Source organism: Etheostoma spectabile, chromosome 10 (genome assembly GCF_008692095.1).
Source record: "Etheostoma spectabile isolate EspeVRDwgs_2016 chromosome 10, UIUC_Espe_1.0, whole genome shotgun sequence".
Classification (NCBI taxonomy): Eukaryota; Metazoa; Chordata; class Actinopteri; order Perciformes; family Percidae; genus Etheostoma; species Etheostoma spectabile.
The window spans coordinates 18,047,723-18,065,052 of record NC_045742.1 but is presented as its reverse complement, the minus strand read 5'-3'; the positions used below and the strand labels follow the sequence as shown (position 1 = coordinate 18,065,052).

Here is a 17,330-nt window from a genome sequence, read left to right as displayed (position 1 = left end):
TGTGTGTGTGCGTGCAAACTGGATAATTTGATCTCCAAATGAATACCAATACATAGTATCTCTGCGCGGTACCCCTTATTAGGTAACCAAAAAAAAAAGTAACCAAAATTGAACAATCACCACTACGCTATTACCTAAGAACAGGTTGTGTTGGTTTTATGCACATGCACATTCTAGATATGTACCATATGCAGCTGTTCTTTGAGGTGTAACCATTCACTGATAAAAAGCTTGTGTGTCAGTCATGTTATTAAAAATCTGAAATTTGTCTGTTAGCCATGCAACCTCTCTCTTTGTTCCTCATTTTCCTTTGTTCTCTTGTTAAAACAGAAGTCACCAATGAACTGTATTCTTTTTCTCATCCTCTAGCCAGATGATCAGATGAGCCTTGTTGTCGTCATGCTCTATGACTTCCAGGACAGAAAATTTTTCCCTCGGGAACGCCAAAGGGAGGACTTGATTGTGCAAGAAGTTAGAGATGTGGAGAGCCACCTCCTCAGGTAAGATAAGATAATAACACAGGGTAAAAAAGTAGAATGAAGAACCAAAACTTGTAGTAAAAGAATAAAAGGAGAGTACAAACTGAGAATATAGAAGAGCTAAAAAAAAACAAATGTGTTGTATGTAGGTTTAAAACCAAGCTGGCAGCCTCTCTGGCTCGCTGCAGGATCAAACATGATCTCTTGTCCATTGAGTGTATCCTGCCGGAGAGTGTGAAGATGAAGCAGGAAAGATCAAGCAGCCTTCCACTCTACGCATGGATCAACACACAGAGGAGCAGGTTGGTTAGATGAGCACACAAACGTACACCATTCACTCACTCACTCTGAAGCAGATAATGTACACCTGTACATGCACACACCTGTACATAAACCCAAGAATGCACTGTAAGCATAATACAGAGTGTGTGCAAGCAGCTACACACACCTATACATCTACACACAGACCTTTAAGTTGGGTTGCTGCCTAATGTTTTATGGGCGAGGTGCTCAGCTGACAGACAATTATGTGTGTGTGTGTGTGTGTGCTTGTGCGGGTTAATGTGTGTTCTTGCAGGTGTCCCGACAGGCTGATTCAGTTAGGTGTAAATCCTGCTGCTGTGGACAGATTCAATCAGCAACAACCCTCAGCAAGCTCTCGGACTGTAAAGGTCACCTGTTGGGACTAGTGGCGTGTGTGTGTGTGTGCGTGTGTGGGTGTGGGTGTGTGGGTGTGACCATGTGTGTATCTTGATGGCTTTTCCAGCACATTTTACTACTAAAGTCATTTAAAAGGCCACATAGCAATTCTCCACACTATTATTATCTATGATGACAGTCTTCCTCTTTCTCCCACCTCTCACCTTCTTCCCTCATCCCTCTTTTCTTGGGCTTCCACAAATCTGCTCTCCTCTCTTCTTGCCTCTAGCCTTGATGAGGTCAGAAGTGTGCTGAAGAGTGCAGGCTTCTCCCAGGTGAAATCGATTGGGCAGCTGGAGGACCAGACCTTCTGCCAGGATCCCCACTGTGGGGATCTACTGGTGTTCCCTGCTCAGCTGAAAGCTCAGCTGTACACCACCAAGCTGCTTAGCGACCACAAACTCATCATCCAGGTACAAGCTTCACAGAGAGAGGAGGTTTCTGACAAGAGCAGCCTTTTCCCTGCAGACTTTAATATGGCTGCAGAAATCTGTTCAGCCCCATCAATCTTCTCTGATATTTAGGATTTCACTTTGTTAATGGCCTTGCTCAAATTGATTTTAAGACTGAGATTCCTTACGCCAACTAAGATTAGTTTTCCCAGATACAAATATTTCATATCAGTTCCTCTCATCTGGCCATACTTCACTCTGAGCCATAAAGAATCCTCTAGTCTGGGAGGGGGAGAGCGGCTTAATCATTTAATTTCTACTCCATTAAAGTCAAGCTGCCATGCAAACTGTAAGCAGCACACAGCACCACAACACAATTAAATCAGATTTTGCAGCCAAATTCAATCAAACATTCAACACCACTGCCATTAATCACGTCTTACTCTCTCCATTTTATGAGTCTCCATCACAGTTTCTCTCCTCTATTTTTCTCTCATTTCAAATGTCCTTGTTCTTCTACACCCTGGATTGTCTTTCTTGATAAACGCTGTGATCTGGATATTGACTACAGAAACTCAAGCCAGCCCAGTGGTCCCACAGGGATATGCGTTCAGCTCTTTTTTCTGGAGGGTACCCTAATGATTGAAGGACATCTTTGTTGCAATCTGACTGCACTGTTTCTCTCATACTTTCTCACTATTCCTTCTTTGCTTCATCTTCTCTTCTCCTCCTCTGGCCTCCCCTCCCTACCTGCTTTGCAACAGCTGTTCCAAACTCCCTCTCCTCTCCCATCCATTCCCACAACAATTACAGTATATTTACCACTATCAAACACTGTAACTTTTTATTCTTCTTTCTCTTAGTTTAGTTTGTGTCATCAGTTTGCTGAGTGTTGCTGCTGTGCAAAAACCGTCCCTTTTGTTGAAGTATGTTGGTCTCTTTATCAAACTGATTCTTTCACTTTATGTGTCTGTAGGATAAATCTTGCAATCTGGGCCCAAACGCAGTGTGCTCCCTGCTACCAGAGGAAGGAGATGTTCTTATGGTGGGCTGTTTCTCTGGCCTCACTGTCTCCCACACTGCCTCCCTCATCGCAGAGAAGCATAAAGCCAACAGCAACGACCAGCCCACAGTCTACATTTGTGTCAGTGATCGTACAAACGCTGAGAGGGAGGAGCTGCAACAGACCGTCACTGCCATGGGCTGCAAGAGTAGGCAAAACATGGATGTGTCCATGAGGGCAGTATCTGTTAGTGTCTTTGTATGTGAGACAAAAGAGATCAAAGAAGAGAAAACAGCTATCTATTTGTATTTACTGACTTTCTTGTCGTGTCTCCACAGGCTTTGTCTTTTAATGTCTTTTACTTCAATGAAAGACAATGGGAGACTGTTAGCCTTGGCACATTGATCCACTTCAAACTGACTGCTCCTTTTTTTTTTTGCAAATGGCCACAGAAATAACTATTATGGTAAAGTGAAGTGATCATATTTTGATAAGACAATATAGGTTGAAAAATTAGTATTTATCAGCAAAATTCTCAGAGGCTATCATAAGCAGGCAGTGCACTTAAAATCAAACAATGTCTGCTGAGATACTAAGCTGCATGTAAACAGTATATGCTGATAGAGGCTGCCACCTCAGCTAGTCATTAGGGGAACAATTACTGTAAACGCATGTAACAAAGCTGACATGTTTATAATAACAAAAGATGCCTTCAGGCAGAGTATCTTTTGACAAAGAAAAATAGTGGGACATTGTTATTACACTTAAAGCATTGAGCAAATGTGTGTTTGTGATTATGGGGTATATTGTTAAACTCTATTTGCATTCTACTCAGATGTGAAGCTGATATCAGAGGTCTTCCAGTCTTTGAACGGCGGTGACAAGCGACTTCAGAGGGTGCGCGTTGTGCTGTTAACCCCCAAGTGTTCTGTGTCTGCAGTCAGCAACCCGGTCAACTTTATACTGCAAGAGAAGGGAGGTACATGGCGATCTATGCAGATTTCAGAAATACATGTAATCTAGTGTACATTGCTTCGTTTCCTATGTTTAAACAGAAAATAAAAGGTGTCACTATGAGTAAAAATTTCCATTTCATTTTATTACTATGTTTGATCTAGTTTCAGAAATAGTTATTGATCATCCACCCACAGTCCTGTCGTAGGCTGAATATCTGAATCCTTTCAACAAACTTGTCTAAACAAGCCCTTTCAACTTCGTGGATGTCATTTGTATTAGAGCTGCTGCTTTTATATAACCTAGTTATACACAGCACACTCATAAACTGATAAAAACCTTGATTCTGCTTGTTCTCAGACACAGAACTGCTGCAGGACTTATCCCAGGGCTCCATATCCCAGAGCAAACTGGAAGCTCTGGTAGCCCAACAGATAAAGGAAATTGATCACGCCTTGAAGTGTGAGTGTCAAACCACCTGCCCTCATGTTGATGCGCACACACACACACACACACACACACACACACACACGCACCGCACGACGGGACGCAACGCGCACACACAACACACACACACACACACACACACACACACACACACACACACACACACACAGCATATGAGCTCAGGCTTGAGCGTGTGGCCTCTCGCACCTCTCTGACACAATGAAGCTTATACTTCCTAATTATCTAATCACATATTCCATTAGACTGAAGCCTGTGGTATCCCTGGGAGATCGTCTGAGTCTTAATTAGGAATGCTAATGTACTCCTCTGTGCCGGTCAGCAAACAGTCTCCTGCAGCATTCCTCGCTTATTTCTAAACAAGTGATTAGTAAATCTGCTTTGCGTTGCATACATTCTGTAGAGCTGTCCTAGTTTAGGACATGACATCATGTTCTATTCTATACTGGTGTTACAGTTCTATTCTGTAAAGCCAATGCTTTCCTGCTTAGTTCTATTCTATATATTGTATTTCATTCAACTAAGTGGTGTGTTAATCTGTGTCCATGAGCTCCACTCATCAGCCTCTGTCTGCCTTGTATTTATTTTCCAGTGCACTCCTTTCTGTGTTGGTCTGGGTCATGTTCATTGAGCAGTTGGGGTCTTTCTGTTAGGGGCACTGAAAACCAGCTCCTCTAATCACACTGCCATTGATCAGCCCCCTTCAACGTTTTTTGTTTTTTTTGCCAGTGTAGGTTCTTTCTAATAGGACTTTTAATGAATGGTGGACGTGTATCTAGTGATTTAGCTTAGTTGAGTCTATGGTCTTATTTCAATGACTCTACATAAGACAAGCATAGACAGTTGCTCACACAGACGATATACAACACGCACCTTCATAATCCTTAGTGTCCCAGATGTGAGGTGGGTGAATAACAAATGTTTCCGCCCCAGTCATCTTGTATTTTTGGCTCAGTTGCGCTTTCTTTAAAAGCGATATTTCACATTTGTTTTCCACATCTGAGCAGGTTTTATTTGTTATCAGCTCGACGTTAATTGTTTGTGTCTGGCTGTAATTAGTGAGCAAGAAAGAAATCAAAGCTCAAATGAAGCAAATCAAACGGCCGATAGCTTCACAAATCTGCAAGCCAGCAGCAGTTGAATAAAAATGAACTATGTGTATACACACAACTGTACTAAGAAATTAATATTCAAGAACTGATTTCTTCAAAGGGAGCGCTTGATGAGGAGGATGGCTCAGTTTGAATAATTACATTTAATTGTCATGAAATGAGGGGAAGTAACTTTTCGACTGAACGTGTCACTAAAGCAGTTTCATTTTAATTTCTTATGTGTCGTGGATTTATTTTGGTTTAGAAATGCAGTGTAGTTGCAACACACAGAGGTTATGTATATTCTACATTATAATTACATATATAGAGAATGTTGATACGATGCACACCTTTTTTGTATAGTCCCTAAGGTTTTGGCAGTGGTGTACTCTACCTGTTCTTCATACCAAGAGGAGAACGAGGAGGTGGTGAGCAGAGCCCTGGAGCAAGCAAAGGCCCGCTCAGAGCAGGAGGGGGAACCAAAACAAGCAAACTTCAGGTCAGCTTCAGGTCTCTGAACCACTGGTGCACTCTCTGCATCTATCTGCTAGTGTCTCTCTTTGTCTGTTTGCCTCACTGTCTGTCAGCCTGCCGAGTTGATTGTCTGCTGGCTTCCGTCAAAGACTCAGGCAGGAACTGAAGGAGAAAATATAATCAAAGGTGCCATTTAATGTCTCTTCATGCTGTGAAAAGGGCAAGAAAAAAACATTCCCTTCTCTTAGACATTTTTTGTTATATTTTTGAATAGTTTGTGTGTGTGTGTGTGTGTGTGTGTGTGTGTGTGTTTGTGTGTGTGTGTGTGTGTGTGTTTGTGTGTGTGTGTGTGTGGTTTGAAGAACTTAAGGCGTGTTTAAGTTGAAGTTTACCATTTCTGTAGACCTGAATGTTCCAAGACTGATTCATCCTTGCAGTAAGCCAGCCTGGTGTGCTGGCAATGCCTCTGGCTAGCATAAATAAAACACAAAAGCAATATTTTTTATATGGATCACACTGGCTTTACTACACCTAGTAGACTTACGTGCATTTACTGAGTTAAATAACGTAGCTTATGTTACGTTCTTTAACAGCTATCTCTATCTGTATATTTGTTCACTGTGTTTTTGTTTGTATATGTATGTGTTTCTTCTAGACTTAGTGCATCCCCATTCAGCATTCCTGACCATGCCAAGGCTCCAGAGGAAACAGACCCCTTCTTCATGTTGGAGCCCTCAGAACAGAGCAATGGCTGCTTCCTGGCTGTTCTCAGCAGAGAGGTACACTTTTCTTTTCTTTTTATCTCACAGAGCAAAGCAGTGGTTAACCCCGATTAATTTACATAGTTGAATTTTATCTGTGTCACCAATATTCAATTTATTATTTCTCTCAACACTAGACTTATCCACCACAGGAAGTCGAGGGTCAATTTAGCATTTTAATATTTCATTAAGTATAAGTGACCACAAGAAAGGAAGAGTGATGTGGTTCAACAGTAGTTCATCTGAGTAAATCTCTTCACACTACTGAAAAGCATTGACGTTGATAAAACATTGTTTTAAGTTTTTCTATTGGCCTCTACTGCCTCCAAATACTGTAATAAGTTGAGGAGTGGTGAAATGAAAGTCAATACTTTATGTCTTCAAGGTTTATTGTCCTACATGATCATTTTGCTTCTTGAAAACAATCTATTGTAGCTTCAAAATGTGAAAATACCGGTCCACTCCTGCTTTCATGCAGTTCAGCCAAAGAGACAAGCAGGGACAAATTTAGCTCATTTAGGATCCAGTGCGGAAAGCTGTCTGGTCTTCAATGACAAAAAGAACTCCAACATTAGCCCTGGACCTGACCTGACCTGACCTTTTTCGGAATGACAGATATTTTTTATTGTCTAAACTGACTGATCCTTTATGTCTGCAAAAAAAACTCCCTTGTCCTTCACCTGCTTTCTTCTGAGTCCTGATAAGCCCTCCCGTGACCGTCTCTCTTATGATACACAACAGGTATGGGGTGATAGAGGTTTGATTGGTGAGCTAAAAACAAATCATCCACTGAGGACCTGAAGCATGTGTGTTTTCTAAGCGTAGACAGATCCAAGAGAGCCACACATCACTTTGAGTATGTTTATTTCGGGGCAGAAAGGGGAAGGTAAGTTGGGAACCAGGCCACTGAAGTTGAGATTACGTGAAAATGAGCTTCACAGGCTGTGGCAGCTGCTTGGTCAAACCCTTGAGGTGGAAAAAAATAGAGGAAAAAAGAAGTCAGGCTGCTAGCAGGAATGAGAATGGTGGATCACACACACAGGCATCTTGTCCGAGTCTAAGCTGCAACTAGAAAGAAAGTGTGAGTTGACGGAGGAGAAGGTGGCAGGATGAGTGTGAATAAATGCTGAAATTCAGGTTGAAGAAATCAGCTTTAGAAGTAGAATGAAGTTAGGATGAGATGAAAGGATGAGAGGAGTTAAATCATTAGCTTTAGAGCTGCATTTAGAGCAGAGAGTTGGTCTTGGATTGTATTACCTAAAGGAGAAGTAGGAATCCACTTTTTGTATGTATGAAGGTGTTTGTGTATTACACTTTAGAATTAGACACAATAGAAGTGTCTTTAAAGGTTTTGGGTTTATTTCTTAAAAGAGATTTCTCATACATTCGCTCTTTTATGAACATTAATAATTGAGAAGCATTCTGTCTTGTCTAGTCACAGGCTTTCATGGCTTCATAAAGTCTCTCCTGTTAAATCCAACTCATCTTATTTCCACTCCACTATCAACTGACTCTCTCTATCTGACCACCTCTCCTTTTACCTCGTTATTATATTTGTTGATAGTTGATAGTTGGTAGTTGTAACACTGTTACAGAAGGGCAGCCCAGCTCTAAGTGGCTGTAAGTGCAGCAGGTTGTGGATCTTCAGGGTTGGTTAAGATGCTTTTGCAAGTCTCATCAAGTCTGTGTGACCGGGCTTCCCCACATCCTCATAATCCACAACATAGCCACATTTACGACATACTCCCTCACATTATGAAATCTGCTCTTATGCTTATTATGCCAGTGCAGGGTTATTAAGCCATTTTACCCCCACAGGCTCTTGCACTGCGGTGTCTGTTCCTTTCTGGCCATCCATCATGTTTTATACCTCCACAGATAGGGATGAAAAGATAATCAAACGGCTGTTATGGTGCCTCAAACAGGATTTTTTTCTCCCTACCTCCAATAAACTCAGCTAATCAAAAGTTATTGTGGCACTCTGAAAAGCGCCATAAAAATAGCAATTATATAAGTGTTTGAATGCTGTCTCTCGTACATCGACTGTCATAGCTTCACCTAGTAAAGTTGTTTATGAGCCCTCCCTACAGAAACAACTGGGAATAATAAAGAAGTGTTTCACCTAATTTCCAGAGAAGGCAGAGCAGGTGGACTTTCCGCTAAAAGTCCCCTACCTCTGAAGGACGAATTTGGACAATATTAATAGGGGATTCAGAACCCTACACTTTTTGCTTTGACTTTGTTTTCGTCATTCTTTAGAGTGAGTTTCATACATTTGGGTGTATTTGTCAAGATATATTGGACGTAATGATTTTGGACTTTGGACTTGGAAGTATTTTAAAAGAATTGGTTCAGCGCCAGGCTGCGCTGTGGCAGATGAGTTTGGCAGAGTCTAGAAGGAAATGAGAGATTCACAAAGCGTTGCGTGGTTGGTAAGTGGAGATGGAGAGGAAGTGAGATTTACCGGGGTGAGGGGGAAGAAAGGGAGGCAAGAGAGAGTGCCTGTTGAATAATTCAGCGCCCCCTGTCTGTATGAGTTAGCATCAACAAAGTTCAGGGCGTCCACCAAAGACTGCATTACAGCGGTGCTTCTGAAGCATGTTTACCTGTGTGTACAGAGTGTATTAGCACAAATAAGCGCATGTGAAAAACGCATGTGCACACTTTACAGTATGTAAGCACACATACCTGTGTACATAGAATTACCAACAGCTTGTACAAACATACACATTTGCATGAAAGTACAAGCAAGCACTTTAGAAAACACACACACACACACACACACACACGCGCACACACGCAAACATAAACCCACACAGGCTGCATGTCCCTGTAGTGTACACTGTGCTAGTGAATAATTCAGGTGTTGGGGAGAGCAGTAGGCTGCTGCTGAGACAGCAGGTGACCCTGCAGCCAGCAGCAAGGACATGGTGGCTCTCTCCCCTCTTTTTCTTTACCAATATTACATATGGTGGTCCTATACCATTAATTAAATATTTTCTTATATGGTTAACAAATGTATTTTGTTATTATATCCATTAAATGTTGATAACATGATTTTGCTTATTAATTAAACTGTGATTTATATTCAAGGTACATTTTAAGAAAGATAAAGTATTGTGTCAGCATTTACTTCTTCATGTGATGCCACAAGATTTCTTATTTAGAAGAATAATGTGCAATATTTATCGCGTCTGAGTGTGTGTCTGCGTGGCGTGTCGGTTAGTGAGGTCATAAGGTACCTGGCTGTATGCTTCAGTATACAAAGTGTTTCATTCACCAAGAATTTCTTTCACCTGAATAATTATCTGTTATGTCTTAGAAAATTAAAGCTATTGCTTTGTCACTTCTCAACAGCCTGAGCCAGTGGTCAAAGAGGCACCACATGACGTGCTTCTCAGGGCTAATGCTAAAGGCATACTGGACAGGATCGGACCCAAAAAGCTAACAAGAAAAGAGCAGCATGGACACACCAACAGGATGACAAAAACTACTCATGCACGCACCTCTCAGTCCCACCTCTCTGTCAGTATTCAATCTAAAAACCAAGAGACCAAGGGCAGCAACAGCACTACTTTGTGTGGACATCAGGAATTTACTAACAGCCGACAGTCATTACAAGGTGCGCATAATTACTTCAGTCCTCTATCGTAAGTCAGTTGCAAGTACAATCTGGAACATACAGCTGATTTAAGGAGACATTCCGGTTAATATGCTGATTTGCTTTCCTGATAAGAGTTATATGAGAAGATTGATACCACTCCCAATATGCAAATAATTTGCAGCAAGAAATGAATAAGAATATTTACCTTAATTTCTCCCCTAAATCAGTTGTGTGTTTCAGATTTTACTTACATCTGACTTAAGCGTCAAACTATTCCTTTAAGCTTTTGGCTAAGAGGAGTAGCAACGAATTAGTGCAGCATGTACCCTTTTCCCAATGCTTTCTGAACTTTGGTCCAAAATTCTAGTACTCTACTTCTGACCTCTCTCACTGTTTTTTGTCCTTCAGGAAAAGCCAAAGCAGTGCGCCTGCAGTCCTCCCAGAACACTGTGTCCAGCTCCTTCTCTTCCTCCAAACCAGAAAACAGCGCAACCAAGAAAAGCACCCCCCCTGTATTAAGCACTACAACTTTCACCACCACTCTACATCCCGTCCCTCCCCCTGCTTTCCCAGCTGCCCCGGTTGTCCGTCCCCGCAGAGCTCATCAGGAGGTGCTGAAGCCTGTGGTGCTCGTCCTGCCTACCGTTCACTTCCCCGACTTTCTCCCACCCCTGCACACCCGACCAGGACGCAGCCCCAGCTTTAACTACAACAACTGGAGGCCCGCAGTTCAGAGTGTACCCCCCTCCCGCTCCAGTGGCAGTCTCTCCAAGGATGCTATGGTCAAATCCCAGCCTTTGTTTTAAGCTCACAAACACCAACACAAATATAAAAGAAGTATTAATAATTTTGCCAAATGCTTACTTAAATAATCTAAATCTAACACCAAAATATATACAGTGTTGTTGATTTGCCAAATTACATAGAGCATTAAAAAAAGAAAGTCACCTTAAATGCTTCTAGAACCATTTTTACTTAAGATTACAATATAACTGTGACAGTGTCTTTGTGTGCTATAAAGAGCGTCATAGTCTAATCAAACCGCATGTATTTAAAGGGCTGGACTAATATCATTTCAATGTCACTACATGATGAATAGCTACTACAAAGGGTTCCACTGACCTGAACAACTGAAGGACGTATTCAAGAAGCTACTCCTGTCTCTTTTGGTAATGCATTTATTGTCACAACAGATTACATTCACATGGTGAAAAGATGAGTGAAGAACAGAATTGAAATGATTTACAGCATCTTTCTTGGTTGTTTTTTTGCGTGTCTTTTTCATTTTGATCGGACTGCATTCATAGAGTTTATGTGGAGTGCAGGTATTGGCCACGAGCCATAGGAGCTGTATCAAGGTTTTGATAGCAGTGACAGCAGACATATTTACTGCTGTGTGTGTATGTGTGTATTTTGTTTGTGAGTGGGAGTAGACTGGCTGGATTTACTGATGAAGAGAACATACAGTTAACCCTTACTGTGGGGCACATATTTGATCTTTCCATGCTGTCCAAGCAGGGAAAACACTATTGTGCACCAGTGTTCATATAGCCATGTGTGCCTCACATCTGCCATCTTTCTTGCTACCACGTAAATCTTGGGTGTATGCATAAAGATTCCTGAGGAAATTGTTATTAAGTCTGAATTTAAGCAACGTAACATTCTTGAGCTTTTAAACTCAGTTTCTTTATAATATCTGCAAAACAATCTTAACTAATTAAAAGCTTCTAAATACTTCTAAATAAAACTGTTGCCTTTCTTTTGCCGATCTACTCATCAAGGAATGGAATTAAAAATACATTGACTGACTATATTGTGATTCTGTAAATGGGGCAAGGAATACCCTTTTATTCAGGCATGGGTCAGAAATAGGCCAAATCTTTTGTGCAAGTGTAAATCCAGTCTTGGTCAGCTGGAGATGACTTGTGCTAAGAGCATCTATTTCTTGTGTGTTCACCACTCTTCCTACTGAGACCCTTTTTAAACTCATCAACATAAAACATATCCCATCAAGAAAACATGCAAAATCAACACATCTCATTTGTCACCAACACTTCATCTCACCCTTATATCTACAATTTTCTGTGCCCTAAATTCTCTCTTCCTACATACAATCATTTACATACACTTCATTAATACAATCACTTCATTCATTCATCCTCGAAGGAGATGTTGAATTTTTTGTTTGTTTAAAGTCTAACACACCGAAGGGATCAAAATATTTGGATGCCATTTGGTGGGAGGGAGCGTGTTGGCAGGTCTTGTCTGTCTGGTCTTGGTTTTCTTTCTTATTCATCTGTTCAGATGCCATGACAGGAAGTTGTCACCTTGTCTGTCCTGAAAAGGCATTCATAGCTTAGCGTTTCAGGCGTCCAGTCCAGGAGCTCTTACTGTGCTGATGATGTTTTTACAGGACGGGACAGAGCATGAAAGACAATGGGAGTAAACCAATGATAAACCAGTCTATTAATAGAAATGTGATCTTTTTCTTCTGGGTTATCCTTTGTCCTGTCTGCTTCATCAAATAATTTATCCAGTCCCATAAATCCACATAAAGTAAGGACCAGTGAAGCCAGCAGGTGGTTTCCACCTGGACACAGCAGCATTCAAAGGTCAAAGTTCAACCAGTGACACTAGCTTTTCATTCCTCCTCATGAAACAGATCAGTTTACTTGTCATTGTTTTCATTATCATCAGGCTCACTGGAGGACTGTTCTCATTTCCTTCATCTGCTGTGGAGTTTGTTAACATGTATGTACATCATTGGTTACCATGGCTGGTACTGACTAGGTGTTGTTGTGGCGATGACAGTGTGTGAGGTGTCGGTTGGGATGGTGCTGTGGTCACTGGTGACGGTCATTGCTGGGGGAGTTCCGATGGCTGTTTCTTGGGTTTCAGAGTGTCTATGAGAGACTGGACGCCACGCTTCACGCTGGTGGTCACTCGGCGTGTCACCGTGTCCGCAGAGGGCGAGGATGAGGAGCCAGCACGTTGGGAGGGCGGCCGTGCCACCAGACACTTCTGATACCGCAGCTGAGGAAGAGGAGGACAGGACTAGATGAGTTTTCATCATTTGGGGTTTGGGCTTTCAGAGAGAGCAGTATCGATCTTCTCGTCTAACTCTTAGCAAGCTAGCAAAAAAGTGTCTTTTACGCAATGCTGAACTATTCCTTTAAATACAAACCTTTCTAATATTCTTTTCGGAATAGTGACAATTCAAAAACATAACATCATCTCATTTGACAGCAGAAGAATCATAGACTTACCACGCATGCTGCCTGCACAGCCTCAGAGACACTGCCTGCGTTGGGGTCGCACCAGAAGACATGGCACTGGAAATGCTGGCTCCCAGTGTCCATAATAAAGGCAAATGAGTGCACATCTCGTCCCACGCCCATGAAGGACAAGAAGCGTACTCGACACTCCACCAACACCTCCTCTTCCTCTTCCTGCACACACAGCCGAGAGAAGAATTAGATCTGAGCTAGTCTCTAATCTCCAAGCACCTTCACTTATTTTATTTATCTGTTACTCAGGACAGCATTGACAGGTCCCTTGCCTTTTCTTTGATGACAGCCAGTGTGGTGTCAGCAATACTTAATATCACAGGAGTCCAGTCCTCTTTGCCTGTGGAGGACAGGAGATTTTCTACAGCTCCATTTATGATGTCCATACCTGAGGACAAAACACAGGGGAGCCTGATCAGTGAGACAGTCGAAGATGTGTTGAGATGTGTGTGTTTCAGTATTAGTTTACCTATGGGGCGAGACACAGACGTCATGCCCAGATACAGCACATGAAACTTCTGCACCAACTCAGTCTTTGGCATGGGAAACTCTGCAGAGAGAAAACACACACACACACCCAAACACATTACAACACACACACGCACAGAGCACCCACAGGGAATTCTATCATGCCACAACATCTAACGCAAAGTTCCAAAAGGACAGTCCACACATGATAATTGGCTTAAACTTGGGAAATAAACAAACACTGGTGACTATTTTAATATTTTAGGGTGCTGTTGACATGATTAAATCATGAAAAATATGTTCACACACAAGCATGCAGGACTTTTTCTACATGAAAATCCAGCTATGCCTGTTTACACAATGGCCTGTAGGCAGAAAGGATGAGTGAATGGGGATGATCAGAAATCTTGTATCACCTGCTTCTCAATCAGCCATGAAGTTAACATCATTAACACACCGTGCAGATAGCTGCTTAAGCTTGACATGACTTGATGATTTTTTTTTAATCCTCCAATGTTTTAAATGATGACATTATAGAAATCCAACACAATACTAGAAAGGGCACAACTGAAGAATCAACTACAAAATGATGATATTAGTAATGAACTATACTACTATACTAACTGCTAACTATTTGATGTTTGGCTAGTCAACATGGATTTGCAAAATAAAAAACAATTGCAACATGGAATTCATTATTATTGAGTCAAAATAAAATGGTCATTATTGTTGAATTGCACATTCAGTTTATTGGTAACTATTTATACACAAACCCAACATCTGCAATGTATAACTGTTATAACCTGTTTTTAAGGGTACCTAGGAGTTTAAGATGCTAACCATGAGTGAAGCCATGGGCTTTTGTTTGTACTCATTAACACAAAATGTCCCAAAAATGTCTAATGAAATGTTAAATAACAAAAGATCAGATTCAAAAATTTACCACACAGGTAAATTACAAATTGCCTACATTAACGCCACTATGTGTACAATTTGAAAAGGTTCTGACTTTACCCCTCGGTGAGTTTTAAGTGGGAGATAAAAGCAAATCTGAATAATTTGAAAGATGCTATAATTATTTAAAATTATATATTTAGTTATATATATATACACACATAATGACTTTAAAGTAAGGACTTTAAAGAGTAACTTAGTTGTTTAGTTTAGTTGTGCTGAGCTTTGTTTTGAAGTTTCAAGCCATATACATACAAAGGGTGTGCTTTGTTGCACCTGTTACCACACCCTGGTAGTACACCTGCTCATCACGTTATCAAGGTGAGATGTTGAACCACTGGAGGTCAGTTACTTTAAACCGAGATAAACAACTAGCAACAAACCAGCCTACATATGACATTTTCCTCAGTTTTACTTTCAGCCATTTTGCACAGTCCACATCTTAATTACCGGATTTCAGAGATTAACAATTCACCACAAACTGACATTCCATGTGGTCAGTATGGACTAAATAAACCAATTCAATCAGAGGTAATGGCTTTAGCCTGGATTCACCTCATCAGTGTATTCCATGAAAAAAGTCCCTAATATCTTACACATTCAGTATGAAATGCCAAAGCTTTGAAAACAGCAGTTACATGAATGAGGAACAAGAGGTTTTCACACTTTCATTCCATATTTAAAGTAGAGCTCAAGCAGACCATATCAGATGTGGACAATAGGACCATCATCCTGGTATTGGCACTCATCTAAAATAATTTGGTGCTAATCTCCTAAAATGTTTCCCAACACAGGATTGCGCATTCCCAGCTACCCTGAAGAAATTGATTCAAGGCAAGAACTAGAACTGTTTTCCATCCACTGAACTTATAGCGCTCATGTCCTGGTCTATCCAGTGTAAGGACAACATCTCTCACTGGATACCAACTGTTGTCTTTCAGTTAAAAGACTGTGAGTTCAGGCAAGTAATAGGTTTAAAAGATGTGAGGTATGTTTCACCAATACGTTCTTTGATCCTGGGGTTGGGATGAGTCGTGGAGCACCAGGCCTCACCTGAAAGAAACACTAATTGGGTTTTAATGAGGTCCACTGCCTCTGTTAGTAAAGAGCCAATGAAGTTCTTTTATATGTTGGAGCTCTGTACCCCCACACTCAGCAGATACACACACCAGCTGAAGTTACAGTGGAGGAAGAATTGTGCAGGCGCTTTTTCTCTTTCTTTCTATAATTACTTGGGGCAAGCGGTGGGACTTAGCAAAATAGGAAACGGGGAATAAAATTAGTGCTTGGTGGATAAAACTCCATGATTGTGAAGCGAGTTGTTCTGAAGTCAGCATTAGCTGTGTGTAACTGAACCACACACTGTTATCTTTTCTAATAAAAAATGTTCACAGTCACTCCTGAGGCGATAAAGGTCATTTTTTAAAAACACACATATATATGGTTTCAGATGTGAAGGAATGCTGTAATGTAAGACAAAAAATCACAGCAGGGAAGATAACACACAGCTGACAAATCCTATTCTCTCATGAGGGAACTACTAAAGAACAAAACTCAAAGAAAAAGATGTGTGCATCTGTGCTTGTGTGTGTGTGTGTGTGTGTGTGTGTGTGTGTGTGTGTGTGTGTGTGTGTGTGTGTGTGTGTGTGTGTGTGTGTGTGTGTGTGTGTGTGCATACCCTGTAGGGGTACATCAGAGCCGGTCTGGGAGGAGCTGCTAGCTGCAGCCTTGGCACTTTTTCTTTCAGCCATAATCTGGAGAAGAAAGGGAGGGGAAGAAAGAGAAGAGAGGCAAGAAAAAAAGAAAGAAGACAAATGCGACCAGAATGGGATAAGATAAGAAGAGAAAAAAAGACATGGTTGAATGGACACAACAGCGTAAATAAGCATGAGAAATAATGACACAATTTAAATGATTAGACATCATATTATATATTTTTGTTATTGTCAACGAATTCCATGAAAAGACCAAAACCAACAACGTGTTCCTCCTTTTCTCAATGCTTTCCAACTTCCTCAACCCATTTATTTCTACTGAAGATGTATGTCTTTAAAAATCGGTAACAAATCTATAATTTATTTTCCTAAAACAGCTTGGCACTGTTGTTGTTAGCAAATATTAAACTGTGTTTATTGGGAACTATTTTCAGCCATATTGGTGCGCTAGTGATGGAGTATGTGAATTGACTCAGAATAAACTACAGGACTCGTATTAATCATTTTGCAAAAATAGATTTCCCCCAGTGCAACGGTGTAGCTTACTAATGTGTTTTTAATAGTTGTTGGACAACAATGGAGCTGCATGGCTCACAGGAATATGCTGTATGTCTCGGGCTTTGGCTACACAGGTATTACTTGTAAGTACATCAATTTACTGTTGGTTTTGGTCTTATTATAGGATTTGACTACAATACGAAAAATATTAAATATAACCAGCCTTATCCTTTAAAACCTTGTCTTCCAAATGTTACGTACATTATATTAAATTCAGCTGTCTAAAAAGACAGCCTCTCTCTTTTTGTTTCTCTTCTGCTGCATTGTACACACTGTTTAAACAGTGTTGAATAGTCTGCATGGCCTCTGCACTGAGCTGCTGCACTCTTCCTGCTACAGACACTTGATTAATTGTAGGTGTCATTTCTCAAAGTCTATGGTGAGTCTGCAACTCTGCACACAGGGGAACATGCAAGAAGAAGCACC

General features: G+C 41.0%; 2 protein-coding genes across 4 annotated transcripts in view; one reads left to right on the top strand and one right to left on the bottom strand.

The window, feature by feature from the left end:
• Window positions 1-11,659, top strand: part of LOC116697272 (putative methyltransferase NSUN7) — a 20,350-nt gene extending 8,691 nt beyond the window's left edge. For all 3 annotated transcript variants that reach the window (XM_032528608.1, XM_032528609.1, XM_032528607.1), the window contains exons 4-13: window positions 370-500; window positions 629-781; window positions 1,408-1,591; window positions 2,547-2,781; window positions 3,409-3,552; window positions 3,888-3,989; window positions 5,447-5,582; window positions 6,213-6,336; window positions 9,676-9,940; window positions 10,331-11,659. In XM_032528608.1, the coding sequence (XP_032384499.1) occupies window positions 370-500; window positions 629-781; window positions 1,408-1,591; window positions 2,547-2,781; window positions 3,409-3,552; window positions 3,888-3,989; window positions 5,447-5,582; window positions 6,213-6,336; window positions 9,676-9,940; window positions 10,331-10,728 (1,872 nt within the window). In that variant the 3' untranslated portion in view covers window positions 10,729-11,659. The remainder of the gene's footprint in view (window positions 1-369; window positions 501-628; window positions 782-1,407; window positions 1,592-2,546; window positions 2,782-3,408; window positions 3,553-3,887; window positions 3,990-5,446; window positions 5,583-6,212; window positions 6,337-9,675; window positions 9,941-10,330) is intronic.
• Window positions 11,660-12,200: 541 nt separating this feature from the next.
• The window catches only part of apbb2a (amyloid beta (A4) precursor protein-binding, family B, member 2a), a 45,725-nt gene continuing 40,595 nt past the window's right edge, over window positions 12,201-17,330 (bottom strand). The window contains exons 11-15 of the mRNA XM_032528605.1: window positions 16,310-16,385; window positions 13,679-13,759; window positions 13,482-13,597; window positions 13,189-13,371; window positions 12,201-12,955 (exon numbers count right to left, since the gene is read on the bottom strand). Of these exons, the coding sequence (XP_032384496.1) occupies window positions 12,779-12,955; window positions 13,189-13,371; window positions 13,482-13,597; window positions 13,679-13,759; window positions 16,310-16,385 (633 nt within the window). The 3' untranslated portion in view covers window positions 12,201-12,778. The remainder of the gene's footprint in view (window positions 12,956-13,188; window positions 13,372-13,481; window positions 13,598-13,678; window positions 13,760-16,309; window positions 16,386-17,330) is intronic.